Raw genomic sequence first — 23,787 nt, 5'->3', positions numbered from 1 at the left:
CACAGAGCTCTGTGAACAGCCAGCCTCTTTAGCAATGACCTTTTGTGTCTTGCCCTCCTTGTGCAAGGTGTCAATGGTCGTCTTTTGGACAACTGTCAAGTCAGCAGTCTTCCCCATGATTGTGTAGCCTAAAGAACTCGACTGAGAGACCATTTAAAGGCTTTTGAGTTAATTAGCTGATTAGAGTGTGGCACCAGGTGTCTTCAATATTGAACCTTTTCACAATATTCGAATTTTCCGAGATACTGAATTTGGGACTTTCATTAGTTGTCAGTTATAATCATCAACATTAAAAGAAATAAACATTTGAAATACATCAGTCTGTGTGTAATGAATGAATCTAATATACAAGTTTCACTTTTTGAATGGAATTACTGAAATAAATCAACTTTGTCATGATATTCTAATTTTATGACCAGCACCTGTAAACACCTGCCCTTGGAAGAAAATGTATTCAATTTTAGCCCAATTTCTTCTTTTATTAATTTTGAGTCATTGCAACTTCGCTACTTTCATCATCTTCGTAGGAGAGACCGGGCAACGGTGACACAGCTAAACCAGTGAGATGCGAGTGCTGCTAGAGTGGGACAGTCTCTGCCCAATTGGACCGGATTTGATTGGCACCTTTCTCAGGTATGTCTGCTGTAAGCGTCGCCGCCTTTTCACTTGTAGAGCGCAATGTTAAGCTCGGGCCTTTCGTTACCCTGCTCAGTATCTTCATCGTTACTCATAGGCAGGGCCGGATTTATATGAAAAGAGGCCCTAGGCTATTCCACTTATGAGGCCCTTTCACCTACCATTTTTAAGTTTGTAAATTACATGAGAGATAATAAAATACGTAATACGCGTTGATCTTAACCAATACATTTTTATGTTTGTTTATTAGTCATATGCGTAGAATTTCTCCTTATTTTCGGTTCAGTGTTTTAGTATTCACTGTTTTTAGAATAGTGTAATTTTAATTTTGCTAACAATTTGAATGTAGGCCCCTCTTGATCTTGAGGCCCTAGGCTGAAGCCTAGTTAGCCTATAGGAAAATCCGGCCCTGCTCATAGGAATGCTTTTTGCCAAATGCCCAGGGTTACCACACTTAAAATATCTCATGGGTTCTGATGAAACGAAAATGATATATTCAAAGCTGTCCACTCTGAGCCTGAGGGCTACGTTAAGCTCTTTGTTAATCTCCCCATGGTATCATAAGCACTTGTCTTAGAAAAGAAACAACGTGCTTTAAACGCGGGTCTTTATAGCCCAAAGCAATTTGTTTAATTTTTGACTCCACTTGACCATACCTGCCCAATTCTTTTTCCAGAGCCGCATTTGATAAGGTGATCTTTTTAGCTGAGGCAGATAGCGGTAAAACCGACAGAATGGAATCACGGATAAGTTGGCCTTCCTCCACAAGAGTGCTAACCAACTCAGTGGGGTCTAAAATCACAACGATCGCACTGCTCATCTGTGAAGCCCACTACCTGACCCACCGTCAATACGCATTCCTCCAGGGAGCACGAAAATCCAGGGGCAACCTTCACACCATGTCGGCAAGTAAGTGATTCAAAATCCTCCCTGCGGGAACCGGCACTCGCCGAGGAGGCCCATATGGCCACCCTCAGGACACTCAGTGCCCAATCCCTCAAAGAGGTGACAATAAAGGCAAAAATCAATGAAATCAGGATAGTAAAGGAAAGGAGAAATTCAAACCTGCTGGTGCTGGAGGCAAGGCTCTGCCCGCTCACAACTCTACCGAGAGAAAGAAAGAAATCTTTATACACAATCTAATATTTGTAAAATTACACAATTCAGCTTAGGGTCTCTCTGTGCAGGCAACACTAGACATATAGTGTTGTTGGAGATATGGGGGCAGAAGAGGGGTACCTGGTGGAGAATGCACACTTACTTAGAGAGAGAACATGCAAACTATACATGGGCTACAGCAGGGTGTGGTATAGTCAACATGTTTGTAACTAATCTCAAACCTGCCTGAGACCAGTTCTGTGCACATCTTCTGATCCTGGACAGGCCAGTATTGCTTGAGAACTGCTCAACAGATCTGATAAAACCAATCTGGAAGTTTCTGCGGTCTCCAATGATCACACATACTACACCTTCTTTCATGTTCCACATCTTATGAATTTCCACCTTCCCAAGACCATCATTTATAGATTATTATAAATAGCCTATTATTGGTGGATGATGATGATGATGATATTATTATTATTATTATTATTGTTAACTCCACCCATAAAGTACACTGGAGGTTTGTGATGCTGCTAAAAGCTTACCATATGTTTATTTATTTTAATTAATAACAAACAAAGAAATAAATAAATAAGAATCTAATTTGTTAAACTTCTTATATTAAAACCAAAAAATAAATGGTGATAAACAAATTTACTCACTTTAATATTTCCAACAAGATGTAATATCTCGAAATCGTCACAGGCCCCATGAAAGAAATGGCGGGCGCCCACTCAATTTCCGTCACATACAGTGGTGTGAAAAATTATTTGCCCCCTTCCTGATTTCTTATTCTTTTGCATGTTTGTCACACAAAATGTTTCTGATCATCAAACACATTTAACCATTAGTCAAATATAACACAAGTAAACACAAAATGCAGTTTGTAAATGGTGGTTTTTATTATTTAGGGAGAAAAAAAAATCCAAACTTACATGGCCCTGTGTGAAAAAGTAATTGCCCCCTTGTTAAAAAATAACCTAACTGTGGTGTATCACACCTGAGTTCAATTTCCGTAGCCACCCCCAGGCCTGATTACTGCCACACCTGTTTCAATCAAGAAATCACTTAAATAGGAGCTGCCTGACACAGAGAAGTAGACCAAAAGCACCTCAAAAGATAGACATCATGCCAAGATCCAAAGAAATTCAGGAACAAATGAGAACAGAAGTAATTGAGATCTATCAGTCTGGTAAAGGTTATAAAGCCATTTCTAAAGCTTTGGGACTCCAGCGAACCACAGTGAGAGCCATTATCCACAAATGGCAAAAACATGGAACAGTGGTGAACCTTCCCAGGAGTGGCCGGCCAACCAAAATTACCCCAAGAGCGCAGAGACGATTCATCCGAGAGGTCACAAAAGACCCCAGGACAACGTCTAAAGAACTGCAGGCCTCACTTGCCTCAATTAAGGTCAGTGTTCACGACTCCACCATAAGAAAGAGACTGGGCAAAAACGGCCTGCATGGCAGATTTCCAAGACGCAAACCACTGTTAAGCAAAAAGAACATTAGGGCTCATCTCAATTTTGCTAAGAAACATCTCAATGATTGCCAAGACTTTTGGGAAAATACCTTGTGGACTGATGAGTCAAAAGTTGAACTTTTTGGAAGGCAAATGTCCCGTTACATCTGGCGTAAAAGGAACACAGCATTTCAGAAAAAGAACACCATACCAACAGTAAAATATGGTGGTGGTAGTGTGATGGTCTGGGGTTGTTTTGCTGCTTCAGGACCTGGAAGGCTTGCTGTGATAGATGGAACCATGAATTCTACTGTCTACCAAAAAATCCTGAAGGAGAATGTCCGGCCATCTGTTCGTCAACTCAAGCTGAAGCGATCTTGGGTGCTGCAACAGGACAATGACCCAAAACACACCAGCAAATCCACCTCTGAATGGCTGAAGAAAAACAAAATGAAGACTTTGGAGTGGCCTAGTCAAAGTCCTGACCTGAATCCAATTGAGATGCTATGGCATGACCTTAAAAAGGCGGTTCATGCTAGAAAACCCTCAAATAAAGCTGAATTACAACAATTTTGCAAAGATGAGTGGGCCAGAATTCCTCCAGAGCGCTGTAAAAGACTCATTGCAAGTTATCGCAAACGCTTGATTGCAGTTATTGCTGCTAAGGGTGGCCCAACCAGTTATTAGGTTCAGGGGGCAATTACTTTTTCACACAGGGCCATGTAGGTTTGGATTTTTTTTTCTCCCTAAATAATAAAAACCACCATTTACAAACTGCATTTTGTGTTTACTTGTGTTATATTTGACTAATGGTTAAATGTGTTTGATGATCAGAAACATTTTGTGTGACAAACATGCAAAAGAATAAGAAATCAGGAAGGGGGCAAATAGTTTTTCACACCACTGTAAATGGGCGGAGCTTAATATTTAACTTGACTCCACAATTTAACTCCAGCTTTCAACATCAGCCCTCAGGGGGAGGCATTTTAATCTTTTGGACGTGTTAAAAAAAAGTTAACACTGTGATTTGAACACTACCGTTCTTACTGTATGTTGCACCATGAGAGTGCAGAGAAATTCTTGCATGTCTGACAGATAGACAAGAGAGGTAAATACGTAATTAATAAATGTGAAAGGCTCTAAATCTATTTATTACATTGTACCTTTCATATCTATCTATCTATCTATCTATCTATCTATCTATCTATCTATCTATCTATCTATCTATCTATCTATCTATCATATAGTGCCTTTCATACAGTGCATCCGGAAAGTATTCACAGTGAAACGCATGTACTGTACTCTTTGTAGTTTTTGGCAGATACTGCATCACATACTGGATAGATAGATAGATAGATAGATAGATAGATAGATAGATAGATAGATAGATAGATAGATAGATAGATAGATAGATAGATAGATAGATTTACCTGAGTCTAGACTATTTTTTCTAGGATTATTTATTTATTTATGCATTTATTCATTTTTGTGTTTTCTTTGTTCATGCAGAATTGTTAAGGCATTTCTGGGCACTAGGGTAGAGTACAAAATGAAAGTGGAGCTGCTAATGAGAAACACGTCCGCTCTAAAGAGGGTGTAACTCAAGCACTGGCCAGCAGAGGGCAGAAACGCTTACATTTTGTTTCTTGGAATTTCGAGCAGAAGGGAAATCGGTGAGGCAGCCAGCCAGCCAGTGTGAGCAGAGCGGAGGGAGTTGGTCAGCAGAAACGAAGAGCAGCAGCCGTGTTGTCAATGTGCGCGCAGTCCAGCAGAATTCGTATAACATGTCCGACAATCAAACAACAGGTTGCTGTAAAGGTCTGCATTTTGCAAGGTTTTCGAATACACAGGCACTGCATAATATATTGATATAAAATGTACAATTTAATCGATAGTCAGAAGTAATCGTCGTGTTCAAAGGCGGGATCTCCAGTTCCGGTCCTGGAGCGCTACTGAGACTGCAGCTTTTCATTCTAATCCTATTCTTAATTTAGTGACCAGTTTTTGCAGCTAGTTAACTTGTTTCCTTATTTTTAAGATTATGTCTCCTGAATAGCTTCATTCAGGGCTGGATTTAGACTTGATAAGGCCCTAAGCTATTTGAGACATGGAGCCCTTTATAAGTCCAGATATTCTATGTAAGAATATACAAAGTATATATGACAATTGCTCACTCGGACAATTTGTTTTGGGGGCCCCCAAGAAGGCGGGGGCCCTAAGCTATAGCTTGTGTAGCTTATACGTAAATCCTGCACTGCCTTCATTAGCCCTTAAACGACAGCCTAACAAAAATGAGATGTGAAGTGAGCCAACAGATAACCAGCTAAGTCGGGGCCTCAAACTCCAACCAATTTCTCTCCAGCCAGTTTATTTAGAAGCAGATTCATGTTTTTAATTAAACCCATCGCTTAATTCCATGACTCCTTATTGCTCTCATTCTGTCACAACAGACATTTCCAAACCTGTTGAATTGCTTTTTTCTAAGAGCACCGTCAATATGTTTTTCTGGACCTGAGCAGACCAACATTATACCGAGACCTTCACTTTTCTTTATCTTCAAATATCGTATGATGGACACAGATTGCACCAGGGCCACTACAAAATGATGAACTATTAATTTGTTTTATATTTCTCTTTTCGATATTTCAGATGGGCGGCACGGTGGCGCAGTGGGTAGCGCTGCTGCCTTGCAGTTGGGAGACCTGGGGACCTGGGTTCGCTTCCCGGGTCCTCCCTGCGTGGAGTTTGCATGTTCTCCCCGTGTCTGCGTGGGTTTCCTCCCACAATCCAAAGACATGCAGGTTAGGTGGATTGTTGATTCTAAATTGGCCCTAGTGTGTGCTTGGTGTGTGGGTGTGTTTGTGTGTGTCCTGCGGTGGGTTGGCACCCTGCCCAGGATTGGTTCCTGCCCTGTGTTGGCTGGGATTGGCTCCAGCAGACCCCCGTGACCCTGTATTTGGATTCAGCGGGTTGGAAAATGGATGGATATTTCAGATTCGGATATTCTAATGGTGAAAGCTGCTGAACAAGACGAAGTCAATTCAGAAGGAGATGTTTTCCTACAGTGTTATTTCCCCTGTTCCCAAATGTTCTTCTCAAAGGAATGATTATTAAACGGATTTTTAGCAAATCGCATCTGGCTTATTATAATAACCTGCAAACAAACAAAACCGAGATAAATGCAATCTACCAGGACAGACATTTCACAGACACTCACCTTGTGGGAATGCCTCGCTTCTTTTCCATAATGTCCGTCTCAACTATAAGAAAGGGCACTGTTATAGATAGATAGATAGATAGATAGATAGATAGATAGATAGATAGATAGATAGATAGATAGATAGATAGATAGATAGATAGATAGATAAAGCACTATAGAATAATAATAGATAGATAGATAGATAGATAGATAGATAGATAGATAGATAGATAGATAGATAGATAGATAGATAGATAGATAGATAGATAGTCTATCTATCTATCTATCTATCTATCTATCATATAGTGCCTTTTCTATCTATCAATCTATTATTATTCTATAGTGCTTTTTCTATCTATCTATCTATCTATCTATCTATCTATCTATCTATCTATCTATCTATCTATCTATCTATCTATCTATCTATCTATCTATTATTATTCTATAGTGCTTTTTCTATCTATCTATCTATCTATCAATCACAGTCTCTTCAGTTGCTTATACAGTGCCTTTCATAAGTATCTATCTGACAATAACATCTCTATAAACTTATAAAATAAGGCATGATGCTAAATATAAGGCCAGTAGTTTCAGATGTGCATCTTTATGGTGGGCTTCATCTTGTGTCATTGTACATCTTGTTGTGTCACATTCTGACCTAATACTTATTTTCCACATACACAGAATTTTTCGGTCAATTGTATTTATCTATCTATCTAATTGGATCAGTGTTCTGTGGTTTCTTTTTTCACTTCAATCATAAATCTACCCATCAAATAATCCAGCGCTCCAGTTTTAAAAATGTAGCCCCTGGGTGTAAGACAGTTAAGGTCTAGATGGATGATCAAACAGCTGACCCATTTCAGCTGACATTTTATTTTTTTAAGGTTAACATATGGGGTTGAACAAATGACATGTAAAATAAACATGGGGCAATCTTTGTCATAATCTAAATTAATAAAAATGTTGATTTCCTACAAGGTAAACATAAGTCCATCTCTCCATTTAACAGCACTTCAGATCCACCAAATGAGAATCAGGTCTTCCAGGTGTGAAGGATACTGGGGTATCAGCAAGCCCCAAACCCCCAAACACGAACACACCAAGAGCTCTGGGTTCAAATAATGGAAGGTTTATTCAATTCACCTCCATTAAGTATCACAAGTTTTCTCTCTATCCTTAATTCTCTCACCAACACACTGCCCTCCTCCAGTCAAGTGTTGCCTCTCTACCTCCCATCTCCGACTCGCTTGGATAAGGAAGTGCGGTCCCTTTTATTACAGACCTGAGAGTACTTCTGGTGCCTGAACGATTGCCCAGTGGAAGCACTTCCAGGTCACACGGAAGTTCATTATAACAGGGACCTTGTCTCCCTGCAGCGCCCTCTGGCGGCACCCAGTGACCCCAACAGGGCTGCCCTACCGGCCTAAATTTCCCGGCATGCCTTGCTGGCTTCCCACTGGGCACGGATATCTGGGGCTGCTGCTGCCATCTAGTGTGCTGGGGGAGATTTAAGCCCCCAGTGACATCTTTCCTTTTCAGTGGGCTGTCTGTCCATCTCTTCCGGTCCTTCCTTCTGGGTCTAATCCCTTTCTCCTTCCCGGCAAAGATGCCCATCTGCCTGTTTGGAGCCTCCCATCCATGTAAGGAACCATCCCTTCTTCTGTCCGGGATGCCCGTCCAGTCCCAGGCGAGGTGCCGATGATGAGCACCACCTTGCGGAGTCTGCACGTGGACAAGACTGTTTTATTTGAGCTGCAGATATCGAAGGTCTGGGGTTCTTTATTCTACTGATGTGTGTGTTGTCATCATGCTAAAGTCAGAAGAGCTGTCTAAGGCCCTCAGGAAGAAGAAGTCTCACAAGGAGTCCCTCAAGGATGTGTCCTCGACCCTCTGCTCTTCTGTATCTATGTGCTTCCTCTTGGCCATATTAGTCACAAAAGGAGGTGAATATCATTGATGGCTTCACAAGAGCTTTCTCATCTCAGAACTTGCCTCAGTGAAATTAAAACCTGGATGGAGCAGAACCCCTTAAAATTAAACAGCAACACAACCAAACTCCTGCCAATTAGCACTGAATCTAAACTTAAGTAAATTAGTCTCCATTTCATTTTTGATTCCTTCATTTCTGATCCCACCAGCATTAGCCAAATTAAGAAACTTTATTACTTCCACTTCTGTCACATATCCCAGTTTCGCTCATTTCTCTCTTTTTACGACACTGAGACACCTGTCCATGCTTTAATGACATCCCACATCAACTACTGGAACTCTTTACATGCTGATGGATGTCCCTTCTAATCTGTCATCACAGCTCCACTTAGTTCAAAATGCTGCTACACAAGTCCTCACACAGACCAAGAACAATGAGCACATCACAGCCTTCTTGCTGCACCTTCACTGGCTCCCTGTGTCTTACAGGATTGAGTATAAAATTCTATTAATAACCTATAAAGCTTTAAATGGCCTCACACAGGACTACATCAGTGACCTCCTCCATCACTCTGCTCCTGTCTGCTCACTAAAGTCTACTGATTCTGGCCATCTAATTGTACCCCAAACTAACCTATGTTCTTTGGGTGACAGAGCCTTCACCTTTATAGTGCCCAGACTTTTATTGACCTTCCTAAATTAATGAGACCAGCTGACTCCATTTATTCTTTAATAAACAACTTCAGATTCATCTCTTCAGGAAAACATTGGACTGACCAGGCATGCTGGGCCTTGTCTCAGTTGTCCTCTCTGTCCAGATGCCAAGGATAATTTGTGTTTGTGTTTATATCACAAATTATTTTATGTGTGTCTTCTAGTATTATATTTAATATTTTATTCTGGTCAATTGTCTTTTATTCAATTGATTGATTTGTATATCTTGTATTATCTTTTTTTTAATGTTCTTACAACATTAGAACACTCTAGACGAGAACTGGTCATTTAGCCCAACAAAGCTCCCTAGTCCTGTCCACTTATTTCTTCCAAAAAAATATCAAGTCGAGTTTCAAATGTCTACCACACTGCTTGGTTGCTTATTCCAAGTGTTTATCGTTCTTTGTGTAAAGAAAAACTTCCTAATGTCTGTGCGAAATTTACCCTTAAAAGGTTTCCAACTGTGTCCCTGTGTTCTTGATGAATTCATTTTAAAGTCACCGTCTCGATCCACTGGACTAATTCCCTTCATCATTTTAAACACTTCACTAAGGTCACCTCTTAATCTTCTTTTACTTAAACTGTAAAGGCTCAGCTATTTTAATCTTTCTTCATAACTCATCTCCTGTAGCCCTGAATCAGCCTAGTCGCTCTTCTCTGGACATTTTCTAGCGCTGTTATGTCCTTTTTGTAGCCTGGAGACCCAAATTGCACACAGGACTCCAGATGAGGCCTCACCAGTGTGTTATAAAGCTTGAGCAGAACCTCCTGTGACTTGTACTCCACACATCAAGGCGCTATATAACCTAACATTCTGTTAGCCTTCTTAATGGCTTCTGAACACTGTCAGGAAGTCGATAGCTTAGAGTCCTCCTAAATCCTTCTCGTAAGGTGGACTCTCGATTTTCCAACCGCCCATTGTGTATTCAAACCTAACATTTTTACTTCCTATTTGTCATAGTTTACGTTTACTGACATTCAATTTCATCTGCCACAAATCTGCCCAAGCCTGTATGCTATCCAGTCCTTCTGTAATAATATAATGGATTCCAGATTATCTGCTAATCCACCTATCTTGGTATCATCTGCAAAATTAACCAGCTTGTTACTTATATTCTTATCTAAATCATTTAGCTAGCTAGCTAGCTCGATAGATAGATACTTTATTAATCCCCAAGGAGAAATTTACATTCTCCAACAGCAGCACACTGATAAAATGATAAAAAACAATATTAATTAAAGAGCAATAAAAGTGCAGTGCGAGTTAAAAAATTTAAGGTGGAGAGTGCGAGACAGGTATAATAGTCAATAATCTTGTATTGTGTTAACGTTTACCCCCCTCTGGGTGGAATTGAAGAGTCGCATAGTGTGGGGGAGGAACAATCTCCTCAGTCTGTCAGTGGAGCAGGACGGTGACAGCAGTCTGTCGCTGAAGCTGCTCCTCTGTCTGGAGATGATCCTGTTCAGTGGATGCAGTGGATTCTCCATCGACAGGAGTCTGCTCAGCGCCCGTCGCTCTGCCACAGATGTCAAACTGTCCGGCTCTGTGCATACAATAGAGACTGTTATCCTCACCTGTTTGTCCAGGCGTGAGGCATCCCTCTTCTTTATGCTGCCTCCCCAGCACACGACGGTGTAGAAGAGGGCGCTCACCACAACTGTCTGATTGAACATCTGTAGCATCGTATTGCAGATGTTGAAGGATGCCAGCCTTCTAAGGAAGTATAGCCGGCTCTGTCCTCTCTAGCACAGAGCATCAGTATTGACAGTCCAGTCCAGTTTATCATCCAGCTGCACTCCCAGGTATTTATATGTCTGCAACCTCTGCATACAGTCACCTCTGATGATCACGGGGTCCATGAGGGGTCTGGGCCTCCTAAAATCCACCACCAGCTCTTTGGTTTTGCTGGTGTTCAGGTGTAGGTGGTTTGAGTCGCACCATTTAACAAAGTCCTTGATTAAGTTCCTAAAAATAGTACCGGCTCTAGCCCTGACCCCTTCTGGTCACCACTCTTAAAGATTGGCCAATTCTGAAGAGGTTTTCTCACACCATCACCCTCTGCTTCCTGTGTCTGAGCCAATACTGCACCTATCTGCAAAACATCCCCCGAGAGCAACTTCTCCCAACCATCCAAGAACAGTTTGGTGACCAACAACGAACAATCTAGCATGATGGATCACCAGGCCTTAAGGCAAAAGTGAGCTTGAGGAACAAAACTTTGGGTCCATGGCCAGGAAACTCCACAGACCTTAATCCCATTGAGAACTTGTGGCGAGTTGACAAAAAAAAAAAAAAACACTTCTGACAAACTCCCAGTATTGATTTGGCCCAGAAGTTGATGGACAGCCTGCCAGGGTGAATTGCACCAACACTGCAAATATTGACTCTGTGCATGAACATAATGTAATTGTCAATAACAGCCTTTGAAACTTCTGAACTGCTTGTAATTCTACTTCAGTCTACCATAGAAACATCTGACAAAAAGATCTAAAAACACTGAAGATGCAAACTTTGTGAAAGCCAATACTTGTGTCATTCTCAAATTTTTGGCCACAACTGTAGGCACTGTTTACATTGAGATCTACTATTTGCCTGTTCAAAATTGTTAAAAAGTCAATCATTTCCCTGGGGTGTACTCATTTTTTCACACGAGTGCACATAGCTAGGTTGAAGGCCTCAGCAGCAGTGACATTAGGGTGAACCTGTGTAAAAAAATACAAACTTTATCCAAAGCCATGTGGGTGAGGACATCATACAAGCTACAGAGCAGGCCAATATCCTACCTGATCTAACCAGGAGAAGCAACCTTGACTTCAATCATGCCCCTGAGGCTACCTGCTGGATTCAGCTGGTGCAGGCCCAAAAATGGGGAGCTGGCATAAAAAAAACAAAACAAAAAAAAAATCCTGGCTTGAGCACAAAAACGACAACAGAGAATGTTTCTAAATGAAAGATTTATTTACAGAAATAGCAAAATACAAAGAAATGGTCAAAAAAGCAAAAAAGAGGCATGATACAGTCGCCTAATAGGCAGGCTAAGCCCGAGTAACCAATAGAGTACGATGCAATTTGCCTTGCCTTCCCATGACAACCAATGAATGTTCAACCAACCAACCAACCATTTTCCAACCCACTGAATCCGAACACAGGGTCACGGGGGTCTGCTGGAGCCAATCCCAGCCAACACAGGGCACAAGGCAGGAACCAATCCTGGGCAGGGTGCCAACCCACCGCAGCCAATGAATGTTCATCCAGAAGTAAAATGCATTGAAGGCAGTGGCACAGAATAAAGGACATGGGGTTTTGGACCTCACAAACAGATGTTTATCTGCTTGATGTCTCGTTTTACTTACCACAACAAAATGGAAAAAGAAAAAAACAAAGGACGCGGTTATAGCTGAACTCACCATACCTGTTAACCCTTTATACAGTACCATTAGGCTGTCACAAAAAAAAAAAAGGGGCAAGCACGATCGTGCTGCAAAGTCAGCACTGCTGTCAAATGTGACATACCCAGTGATTTTCAGTTGTTTAAATCAGCGATGAGGTAGTCAACAGGTCTGACGCTCCCCCACGACTGGAAGTTGCATAAAATGACATACAGTGGAACCCCGGTTCACGAATGGCTCGGTACACGTACAACTCGGTTTACGACCAAAAAGTTCGCCAAACTTTTGCCTCGGTTCACGACCACACACTCGGTATACGAACAAGCCAGGTTCCCTTTCGGTTTGTACATATTCAGTCTCTCCCTGTGCATTTCCTGTGCAGCGAGCAAGAGAGTGCGTGACACACACACACACACACACACACACACACACACACACACAGAGGCAGCGAGACAGCGGCAGCCCGAGACAGAGAGCCGCGCACACACAGGAGCGCTCTAGAGAGACACACACACAGGCGCTCCAGGCTCGCAAACGAGAGACGCACGCACACACACACAGGCCCGGGAGAGAGAGGCACACACACACACAGGAGCGCGCTAGAGAGACACACACACAGGCGCTCCAGGCTCGCAAAAGAGAGACGCACACACACACACACACACAGGAGCGAGAGAGAGCGAGCGAGTGAGCGAGGGACGCATAAGGTAGAGAAGGCTTGTTTTTGTTTTCAGTTCCATTTACAGCGATCGGTTCGTAGCCTGCATTGTTGTAATGTTACTTTTCTTGGTGGTTTATTAAATTACGGATTTTTCAAATGTTCATTTTTTCCCCTGTGCTTAAAACTCATTAAAAAAAGTGTTTTTAGCGAGCGGTTCCTAGCACTATAGCGCGAACTATTGCAGTGTTAGTTTTCTCTGTTGTTCAAGGTTTTCTCAGTGTTATTCAATGTTTTTACATTTAGTTTACCATTACGCTGTGCATTCTATGGTATAATTAACTATATTTGTGCTTAAAAAGTAATATATATATATACACACATACATATACATACAGTTCGTACGGTCTGGAACGGATTAATTGTATTTACATACAATCCTATGGAAGAAATTGCTTCGTTTCACAACCAAATCGGTTTACGACCAGAGTTTTGGAACGGATTATGGTCGTGAACCGAGGTTCCACTGTATCTGAAAGGAGCACTGCTGTTATCAAATTATGACTTGCATAGGTTGTGCGTATCACAGATGGCAATTGAATTGAACTTACTGATGCACTGCTGACATTTTGCGTATTCCAGGGTCTCCAACTAACTCCATTTTTTGTTCTTCTTTCTAGATGGGATGGTGGGATATGTCATGCATAAGCGGTGGTACTATGTGTTGCATTGCCCAATAGTGTATACACTGTAATTAAACTCTGAAGTCCATAAAATAATTAAACAAAATAGATCTTGTGCTCTGTATTGGCTCCAGCAGACCCCCGTGACCCTGTGTTCGGATTCAGCAGGTTGGAAAATGGATGGATCTGCCATAACACCAGAGTACTGCTGGGTAAGTGTGGGGACCCCAGGTGGTAAACTTAAAAGAAGTGGTGAGGCGGGCGGCCTTCTGCTGTTATGCACCTAAAATCTGGAATAGCCTGCCAATAGGAATTTGCCAGGCTGATACAGTGGAGCACTTTAAAAAACTGATAAAAACACATTACTGTAACATGGCCTTCTCATAGCTTCATCTTAGTTTAATCCTGATGCTCTGTATATTCAATTAATTATTATTATTATTCCTGATGGCTCCGTAATCCGTACTAATCCCTACTTTCTCTTCTGTTCTTTTTCCAGTTTTCTGTGGTGGCGACCTGTACCACCACCAACTGATCAAAGCACCGTGATTTCCCTACACTGATGGATTAAAGACCAGAAGTCCACATGAAGTCCACATGACCGTCATCATCAAGTTCTTCCATGAGAACCCTGAATACAATGAGGACTGATTGAGGTCATTAATGTTAGGTAGAATGCCTAGAGGGGGCTGGGTGGTCTCGTGGCCTCGGAACCTCTGCAGATTTTGTTTTTTTTTTCTCCAGGCGTCTGGAGTTTCTTTGTTTTTTTTTGTCCTCCCTGGCCATCGGACCTTACTTTTATTCTATGTTAATTAGTGTTCCCTAATTTTAATTATTATTTATTTTTCTTTATTCTTTCTTCATCATGTAAAGCACTTTGAGCTACATTATTTGTATGAAAATGTGGTATATAAATAAATGTTGTTGTTGTTGTCATCCTACCCAAGAACAACTGCTTATGATATAAATTAGTTATAACTTACTGTAATATTTTAGTTAGTTAGTTGGGATGCTGTCAAAATAAATATCTAAAAGAAAAAGCAACACCGGGCTTGAGCACCAAAGGGACGACAAAGATGTTATGGCTTATTACATGAATTGTGTTGAAGATGAGTTCATAATTCTAATGAAATCAGAACACATGACCAAACTGTTTATGAATTTGGTGCAGAAGCACTTTCTCCCTTCTCGCTCACTTCCATTTAGAGACTTGAAAATGACCAGTGAAGCACTCCATTGATACATTTTCTAAATGTCAATGTCCACATTCAGAAAAGCTGGAATTCATTTGGCAGTTCTCGTAAATCCTTGAAAAATCAGTCAAATGACAAGTCTGGGCATTTTCGTAGTTGCCATGTATAGTTTTATAGTTTCATAGGTACCGTGTATAGTTTTATGTCACCTTTTCAGGTAGTTTGAATCCTGTCTCCCTCTAAAGCGCTAGTTCCTGAAGCACCTCTTCATTCCTCACTTGTAACTGGTGTGCATGTCTTCGCCTCAGGTAGTAAACTGTGACATCTTGCAAAACAGAAGAAAATACAAAAGAAGCAAAATCAATAAACAATGAAAGATGGCGCCAGTAATTATTCTTTAATCTTTCTCAATACCTGTCATCCATGAATATTGGAAAGAAGATTTCAGAAACAGATACCGATTCCGAAAGGTGAGAAGGTTAAAATGCTGATCAACCGTTCATTTTTCTACTGATTTACAAACCGCCGGGTCCTCTGTCGGCACTAATGCAAACTGTGAAATTTGAAAAATTGTTTTAAACACAGGCACTTTATGTTCTGGTGCAAATCAATGTGTGAAAAGATTAGAAGAGAACAAGGACTGGGAGGCAGAAATGAGATGAAGGCTGGCAGGGGACAAAAGAGATCAGATCTACGGTATTCAAATATCAACTTCAAAACTTCATAGTGGGCAAACACGGCTCAGTGCTGAGAAGATTTCATCTACAGTCTTGAATAAAACACCACATGTGAGGCCAGCCTTTAATGTGTTCAGCTAATGACATCACAGTGCACGACTCAGAGTGGCCACGCCCCCTAGCAACATGCCACTCAGTTATAGGAACAACTTTAATAATAATAATTCATTACATTTATATAGCGCTTTTCTCAGTACACAAAACGCTATCCACACAGGGAGGAACCAGGAAGCGAACCCACAATCTTCCACAGTCTCCTTACTGCAAAGCAGCAGCACTACCACTGCGCCACCTGCAACCTTGACTAAAAAGCAGCAACTGCTAACAAACACAAAACTGCATCATGATAACATGAAAAAGAAAATAACAAGGTTTAACTTGAATTCTATGGGGGAAAATTACAGACAAAACCGAATAAACAAAATTACTGTGAAATGTGACGATAAATAAAGAAAAAGAGCATGAAATGTGACCGTAAATAAATGTGTCACAAAATATGTTTTTTTATTGCGTTTGTACTTATTTAGTTTTGTCCTTAATATTCCTTCAAATGCACATTCTGGTCATTGCCTCTTCCAGCTTTTGTCATCGGGCAAGAGATACAAAGCAATGAAAACCGGGAGAAACCGCCATAAAAACAGCTTTTATCCAAAAGCAATCATGGCCCTGAACTCAGAATAAATCTGCGGGCTCTTTGTCTAGTAATAAATACTTTGCATTCATATAGCGCTTTTCTCACTACTCAAAGCACTCAGCAATTGCAGATTAAGGGCCCAACAGAGCAGAGTCCCTACTGGCATTTACAGGATTCAAACCAGCAACCTTCCGAATGTCAGTGCAGATCCCTAGCCTCAGAGCCACCACTCCACCTGTCAATACTTGGCACTCGATAGAGCCCACCCTCTGTGATTTGACAAGTCACAGTGACAGTTTTCAATTAAGTCATATTTCACATTGCATTTGGAGGAATATTATGTACAAAATCAATTAAATAAATAAATAAATAAGAAACCAAAATGTATTTCATGAAACATTTATGTATTTATGCTAACATCTCGTGCTCCTTTTCTTTATTTATTGTCACATTTATCTGAAATATATCTCCATAGAATTCTTCATGATTAATCAGAAAACATCTCTCTGTTATAATAAAAAAAATCTCAGGAGATGAGACTTTTTATCCTGTGACGAGATGTGATCTTTTGAAGAGAGACACTTTCACATCCCACGAGACGAGACTTTGTGCCAAGAGATTTAACCACGCTCTGGGCCAGAAATAAAAGACAAAGAGTAGATGACAAAGTAGAACGTCATAAAGAATTCAAAAACATTGGCGTGATACACGTGAAAGGCAGGTTAGAGATAATGGAAGTACGAAAATTCGAAAGTCCCAAAAAAATTATAGTAAAGATCGCAAACAAATGGAAATTATTACTATAACAGAACAGTGAAAAGAGATTGAATATATTGTTCGGATTAAAACTTTAAGTCTGAGACTTGCAGATCGTCTAATTTGTGTTGCCATCAGGGAAAAGTAGTGTTTCTTTCTAATGAAGAGGCATATTCATGAGAATTAAAACATTGGTTGTTTGGTGAAAGTGAAATCCCTTGAGAGAAAATTTCAAGCCCCGCAAGACAAAACTTTATGCAAAGAGATTTGGAAAAGTCCTACCCACATCTAAAACATTTACAACCACACACACGGTTCAATCATTTCTCATTTGTGTGAATGCTATTGTCAGACACAGTTCGTTTAGAGAGAAAGAAATGATTTTCACTCACGTGCAGTTATATGTTGTGTTCCAAACACAGAATCAAAATTCAATGCGATATTGATGAAAGGTAAAAGTGAAAAGAGATTGAATATCTGGACATAGGTGATATGACAGAAGTATGTAGATATTGTTTGGCTTTAAACTTTAAGTCAGAGACTTGTAGATCATCTAATTCATGTTGCCATTTGGGATAAGTAGTGTTTCTTCCCAATGAAGAGGCCTATCCGCGAGAATTAAAAGATTTGTTGTTTGCGAGCGGCGGAGATTTGAAGTTGCTGGTGCGTAGTGCAGGTAAGGGGTTGGCGAGCAAAGTGAGTAGGGGGCGAAGCCCTCTAGTTATATAATAAATACATTTTCAAAAACAACTCCACCATGACACCATGGATTTTTGATGAGAAGAGGAAACTGGAAATTTGCTACCCTGTCACCATTTACTTTTGGATACTTCCATGGTTAATTGAAAAGCTCTGTGTCTTCTTTACACAAACAATAGCTATGGAGAAGCCTTTGATCTTGCAATTATCATTAATTTTGAAGTCGGTTTCTCTAAATTTACCCTTTATATATATATATATATCTATATCTATAAAGGACAGTTGGGATCAGTGTGGCTGTGTTTGTGTGTGTGTTTGTGGAGGGACGGAGAGTTAAGGCGGGTGTTGGAGTCACGTGATCATCTCCCCTCCCCTTCACTCCGAGCTGAGCTCCGCAGCTGACGCAGTCTTGCCGTTCTTTTTTCATAGTGTTTAGTCCTTTCTCCTTTACTGTTTAGTAGACGCGGTGCTTACTGAATAGTATTTTTTCCTTTAGTGTTTCTACTTAGTGTTTCTTAGTGTTTAGTAGATGTGGTGTGCGAAAGGAGAGTTGGGATCCGAGAGACTATGCTTGTGGAGGGATGGAAAGTTAAGGCAGGTGGGGGAGTCACGTGATCATCTCCCCTCCCATTCACCTCATTTCATTCACTTCATTTCGCTCAGAGCTGAGCTCCGCAGCTGACGCGGTTAGTCCTTTCTCCTTTACTGATTTACTGTTTAGTAGATGCGGTACTTACTGAATAGTATTTTTTCCTTTAGTGTTTCTTAGTGTTTAGTAGACGCGGTGTGCCGGTGTTCCTGGCGGTTTTGCGGTTTAGAGTTACTTTCTACTTCGTTTTTATACTTTAGTGTTTAATAATAAATAATAATAATTCATTACATTTATATAGCGCTTTTCTCAGTACTGAAAGCACTAAAATAGTGAGTGATACTTAGCTGATAGCAGTGAAGAAGCAGCACAGCACAACACAACGCAGCTGGTAGGACAGGCGGGTATGGTAGCGTAGGTGAGCGGCGATAGCAAGCAGCAGGAGGAGGAAGCAGGATTTGGATGTTCCAATACACAGCTATAAACAGTAACACTTGGTAATTTCAGGCGTGATCGCCCCAGAGCCATAAGCCAGATTAGTATGAACATCAGATCAGTTCCGGGTCGTAGAGTACTGTAAGATGAAATGGGAGCAGATCAGCATGCTTTGTTTCCTTACAAACATCCCATAGTTTATAAAGACACACAGCAACAATTAAATCATAGAGATTCTGGTACACACAGCAAAGGCAATTGCGAATACATTTCTTTAGGTATTGACCCAAGTGATCAAGTTTTTACTATTTCTTCAATGCGAAATCACTTACAAATAATTTTTGTTACTCGACAATTGCTTCCATTCCCTGTCGAAAGTAGCTGACGGGCGACACCAGTTACAAGTATTCAGTGCGTTCAAAGACCTGTACGAAGTACGGCCACTAACACAGTCATTAATAAAAGGGGAGATGACTCGGTGCAGGAAGTGGGTATTGAAAGTACCTTGGAAGACATGCAATCAACGAGGCGATTAAACGGATCTCAAGAGACGTCTTCTAGGTTGGAAAAAAAGCGCTTGGCTGCCAAAACCATATATCTATACATATTAATAAAAGGCAAAGCCCTCACTGACTCACTGACTGACTGACTGACTGACTGATTGACTGACTGACTGACTGACTCACTCATCACTAATTCTCGAACTTCCCGTGTAGGTGGAAGGCTGAAATTTGGCAGGCTCATTCCTTACAGCTTACTTACAAAAGTTAGGCAGGTTTCATTTCGAAATTCTATGCGTAATGGTCATAACTGGAACATATTTTTTGTCCATACACTGTAATGGAGGAGGCGGAGTCACGTATCGCGTCATCACGCCTCCTACGTAATCACGTGAACTAAAAACAAGGAAGACATTTACAGCACGAGTCAAACGCAGGAATGAAGGTAAATGACGTTAATTTTTGACTGTCTTTTAATACTGTGTAAGTATACATATTAACACATGTGCAATTAAACGTGTGCATTTACAGGGTGATTTCTCAGGCTTAAAAGCTCGCCTTTTATCAAACGCGGGAACAAAGGTAACTGACGTTGTTCACTGTCTTTTAATACTGTGTAACCATACATATTAACACATGTCCAATTAAACGTGTGCATTTACGGGGTGATTTCTCAGGCTTAAAAGCTCGCCTTTTACTAAAAAGGTAAATGCAAAACTATTTTCAATCAGTTTATTGAAACGCTCCCGTTAAGGATTGCAATAACATATTCGCAAGATAAAAGAACGAAGTAGGGGGAAATGAAGGAGGAGCCGCAAACAGCGAAGAGCAAAAAATTAATTAAACAATTGAGAAGGGAGCGAGTGAAGCATACAAGCATGTTCATAAGGGAAACAAAGCATGGTGTAAAACGTAAGTTTAAATTAAGTTTATAGAAACGCTCCCGCTGCGGATTGCAATAACATATTCGCGAGATAAAAGTTTAATGAGAAGACACGAGGTATAAACAAACCACACGCCGTGGCGCAACGTTAGGGGCAACAGTTTCAACCATTCTATGATCTGCTTCTCGCAACTGAAAGACGGCACATGGCGGATGTTAGCCGACTTGCTGACCGCAACGTTAGGGGCTTCAACTCTGGCGCTGACGCCACATCTCAGTGCCAACACTTTGCAGACTCTACTTAAAAGACACGCCCTCCTCACTGGACAGTTAAAAAGACCAATCAAACTAACGATGACATCAAGTATTACCCAATCAAAAGTAGGAAAGGAGGCATCTTCATAAAATGCGTGTGGGATGATTTGCATGAGACGCTGCTTTAAAAAAAATGATAAAAAAAATACGGGACAAATCCCGTCCAGTATTGATTCAAAACGGGACGCGCAATTTCATTCTCAAATGCGGGACGATTCCGTATTTTAAAGGACGGGTGGCAACCCTACAGTGCCAGGTAACCACCCATACAATCAGATTGTGATTCAGACTAGGAATGCAATGAATGTAATTACCCCGATATACATACAAGGCGAAAGTCTTGCAACATTCAAAGATGATGGTTTGGGATAATTAGTACTTATTAAGTACACCATGGAACATAAAACAGCTTATGAAGCCTTGAACCGAAAAAAGCAAGATCTCAGAGATCGTAAAAAAAAAATAGGAGGTAATGTCGTTTTACTCGCTGTAGATTTTAGTCAAACATTACCAGTTATTCCACGAGGGAGACCAGCAGATGAACTCAACGCGTGTTTAAAATCCATGCTTCTCCCACGCTCGGTTATATGTCGCGTGTTCTCGGGTAGGTACACCAAAAAATGTATACATTTAAGCATGTAATGGGCAAACAAAAAATGAGGTATACCCGAAGGCACTGCAGTAGTACTTCATGTAACTTTACTTCTTAAATGTTAATGTTTTACTGTTTAATAATTTATACGCTTCTTATATGTTGTTCAAATTCTTTTATCAAAATACCACTGACAGCGCAATGCACGATAACATGGAGTGAATACACCATACGCATCCGCCCATGGCCGCCCTGGTGTGCGCAGATAGGAGTTGATTCTACAATAAAATAAAATAAACATAAAAAGAGTAACACAATCATCACCCATAAAGCGGATAGTAGACGTGACGTACTATATGTGTACCACATTTCAAGTGTATATGTGAAACGGTTTGCGAGCTACAGGTGATTTAAAATCCTGGACAGACCAACGAAAAGCCACGGTAGCAAATTATAGAAGAAGATTTTACTGTTTAATAATTTATATTTATATGAAATGTGCTTCTTATATATTACTTCATATTCTCATATGATAATGATGTTAATGTTTATATTGATTTCTATGTTATTGAAACTGCATGTATGTGTGTATATGTATGTGTATATATATATATATATATATATATATATATATATATATATATATACAGGTACTTGTCGACTTACGACCGCGATTGGTTCCGACTGACTGGTTGTAAGTTGATCTGGACGTAAGTCGGCCTATGTTAATTTAAGGTAAGAATATTAGACTGGGTAATAATATTGTAATCATCTTAAAGTAATATTTTATCAACATTTTCTTACTTTCTAAGACAAACACAGCATACTACAGTACAATTTGTTTAATATGTGGAAAACGTACAAAACAAGAAATACTATACTATACATTTAATTCCTGGCACCACTGGTGCTTGGCTGCGGGTTGTCCATATCGCCTTCATCAAATCAGGCTAGGCTGCGGACGGGGTGATGGGAGGAGTTGCTCTTTTCATAAACATAGTGAGCTTCGTCTGAATTGTTTGTTTTTTTTTTCTCTTCATAAATTTCGCAATAAAGACGAAATGTGTTGCGTGCCATCCGTTCAATCCTCGCAAATCGTTCAATATTTGGGTCCATTTTTTCAAAATGAGCGAGGAGTTTATTCAGTAGATAAATCTTCTGACAATCCCTTTGTGGTGAACATTCTTTGTGGCACCTCCTCCTCTTCGTCTTACTCCAATTCTCTTGTTTCTTCTTCCGCCACTCTTTCTTCTTCCAATTCTATCAGCTCTTCATTCATAAGTTCACCTGATTCCCGGTCTAGCAACTCCTCGACATCTTCCATTTCACATTCCAATGAAAGGTCTTTTGACAGTTTCACTATTTCTTCACGAATCTCATCAAGTTCTTGTTCACTGTTAAATCCAGCAAAAGTATTTACATAACGCTTAACACACTTCTTCCATACGCCATTCATACACTGTGAGTCGACATTTCTTGCGGGGAGGGCTTCTGTTTTCTCTGATCTGAGTTCACCTCTGTTATAGCGCGTCTTTATTTGAAAAGAGCAGTGTCAGATCGGGGCGAGCGTGAACGCTAACTTTGACAAGCACTATAAGGTTGTTACAGACGTAAATCAAATGTATGTTTTTATTGTATAATATTAACAATAACAGCAGCTCTCTACTCAAAGCGGTAAACTCGAGAAGCTGCTAGCATCGAACCCAGAAGCTCTTGATTGGGAGTCAGCAGTTGTGTGTGGGAACTGTTAACATTTGAATGTGATGATTGTATATAAAACTTGTGCACGAACGAGACTGGGATAACTGTGGATGTGGATGTGAGTGGTGTGTGTGACTGAGAATGACTGGTGTGAAGCCTGAAGTCCAAATATCAAATAAACACTTTCACAAGTACAAGTATAACAGAACAAGTGCGCTTTTATTCAAGAAGAAAAAAGAAAGCAGGTTGCGGTAAGCAGTTGATGCGACTGCTTGCGTAGTGCAATCCTAAGAACTGCCCAATCAAGAGCTTCTGGGTTTGATGCTGGCAGCTTCTCAAGTTTGCCGTTTTGAGTAGAAAGCTGCTATTAGTGTTAATATTATAGGGTTATATGTTAGGGTTAGGCGGCACGGTGGCGCAGTGGGTAGCGCTGCTGCCTCGCAGTTGGGTGATCTGGGGACCTGGGTTCGATTCCCGGGTCCTCCCTGCGTGGAGTTTGCATGTTCTCCCCGTGTCTGCGTGGGTTTCCTCCGGGGGCTCCGGTTTCCTCCCACAGTCCAAAGACATGCGGGTTAGGTGGATTGGCGATTCTACATTGGCCCTAGTGTGTGCTTGGTGTGTGGGTGTGTTTGTGTGTGTCCTGCGGTGGGTTGGCACCCTGCCCAGGATTGTTTCCTGCCTTGTGCCCTGTGTTGGCTGGGATTGGCTCCAGCAGACCCCCGTGACCCTGTGTTCGGATTCAGCGGGTTGGAAAATGGATGGATGGATGGATGTTAGGGTTATATCATTATCGAAAATTGCCAAAACAACAAGACACAAACACACGTGGGGCAACACTGCTGCGTATATTTTTACTGCTGCATAGCGAGACTTGAGAGTGCGGGAAACTGGCGCTGCCAACAGCTGGCGGGGGAAACAGTCAAACGCGTCATAAAGTCGAACAGTCGTAACTTGCATAGGTCGTATGTCGACGAGT

General features: G+C 40.9%; 1 protein-coding gene across 1 annotated transcript in view; it reads right to left on the bottom strand.

Annotated features, from left to right (window-relative positions):
- Positions 1-12,017: 12,017 nt before the first annotated feature.
- The window catches only part of LOC114669698 (uncharacterized), a 59,257-nt gene continuing 47,487 nt past the window's right edge, over positions 12,018-23,787 (bottom strand). The window contains exon 6 of the mRNA XM_028825884.2: positions 12,018-15,295. Within this exon, the coding sequence (XP_028681717.2) occupies positions 15,210-15,295 (86 nt within the window). The 3' untranslated portion in view covers positions 12,018-15,209. The remainder of the gene's footprint in view (positions 15,296-23,787) is intronic.

Source organism: Erpetoichthys calabaricus, chromosome 4 (assembly GCF_900747795.2).
Source record: "Erpetoichthys calabaricus chromosome 4, fErpCal1.3, whole genome shotgun sequence".
Classification (NCBI taxonomy): domain Eukaryota; kingdom Metazoa; phylum Chordata; class Cladistia; order Polypteriformes; family Polypteridae; genus Erpetoichthys; species Erpetoichthys calabaricus.
This window is presented reverse-complemented; position numbering and strand designations above follow the sequence as displayed.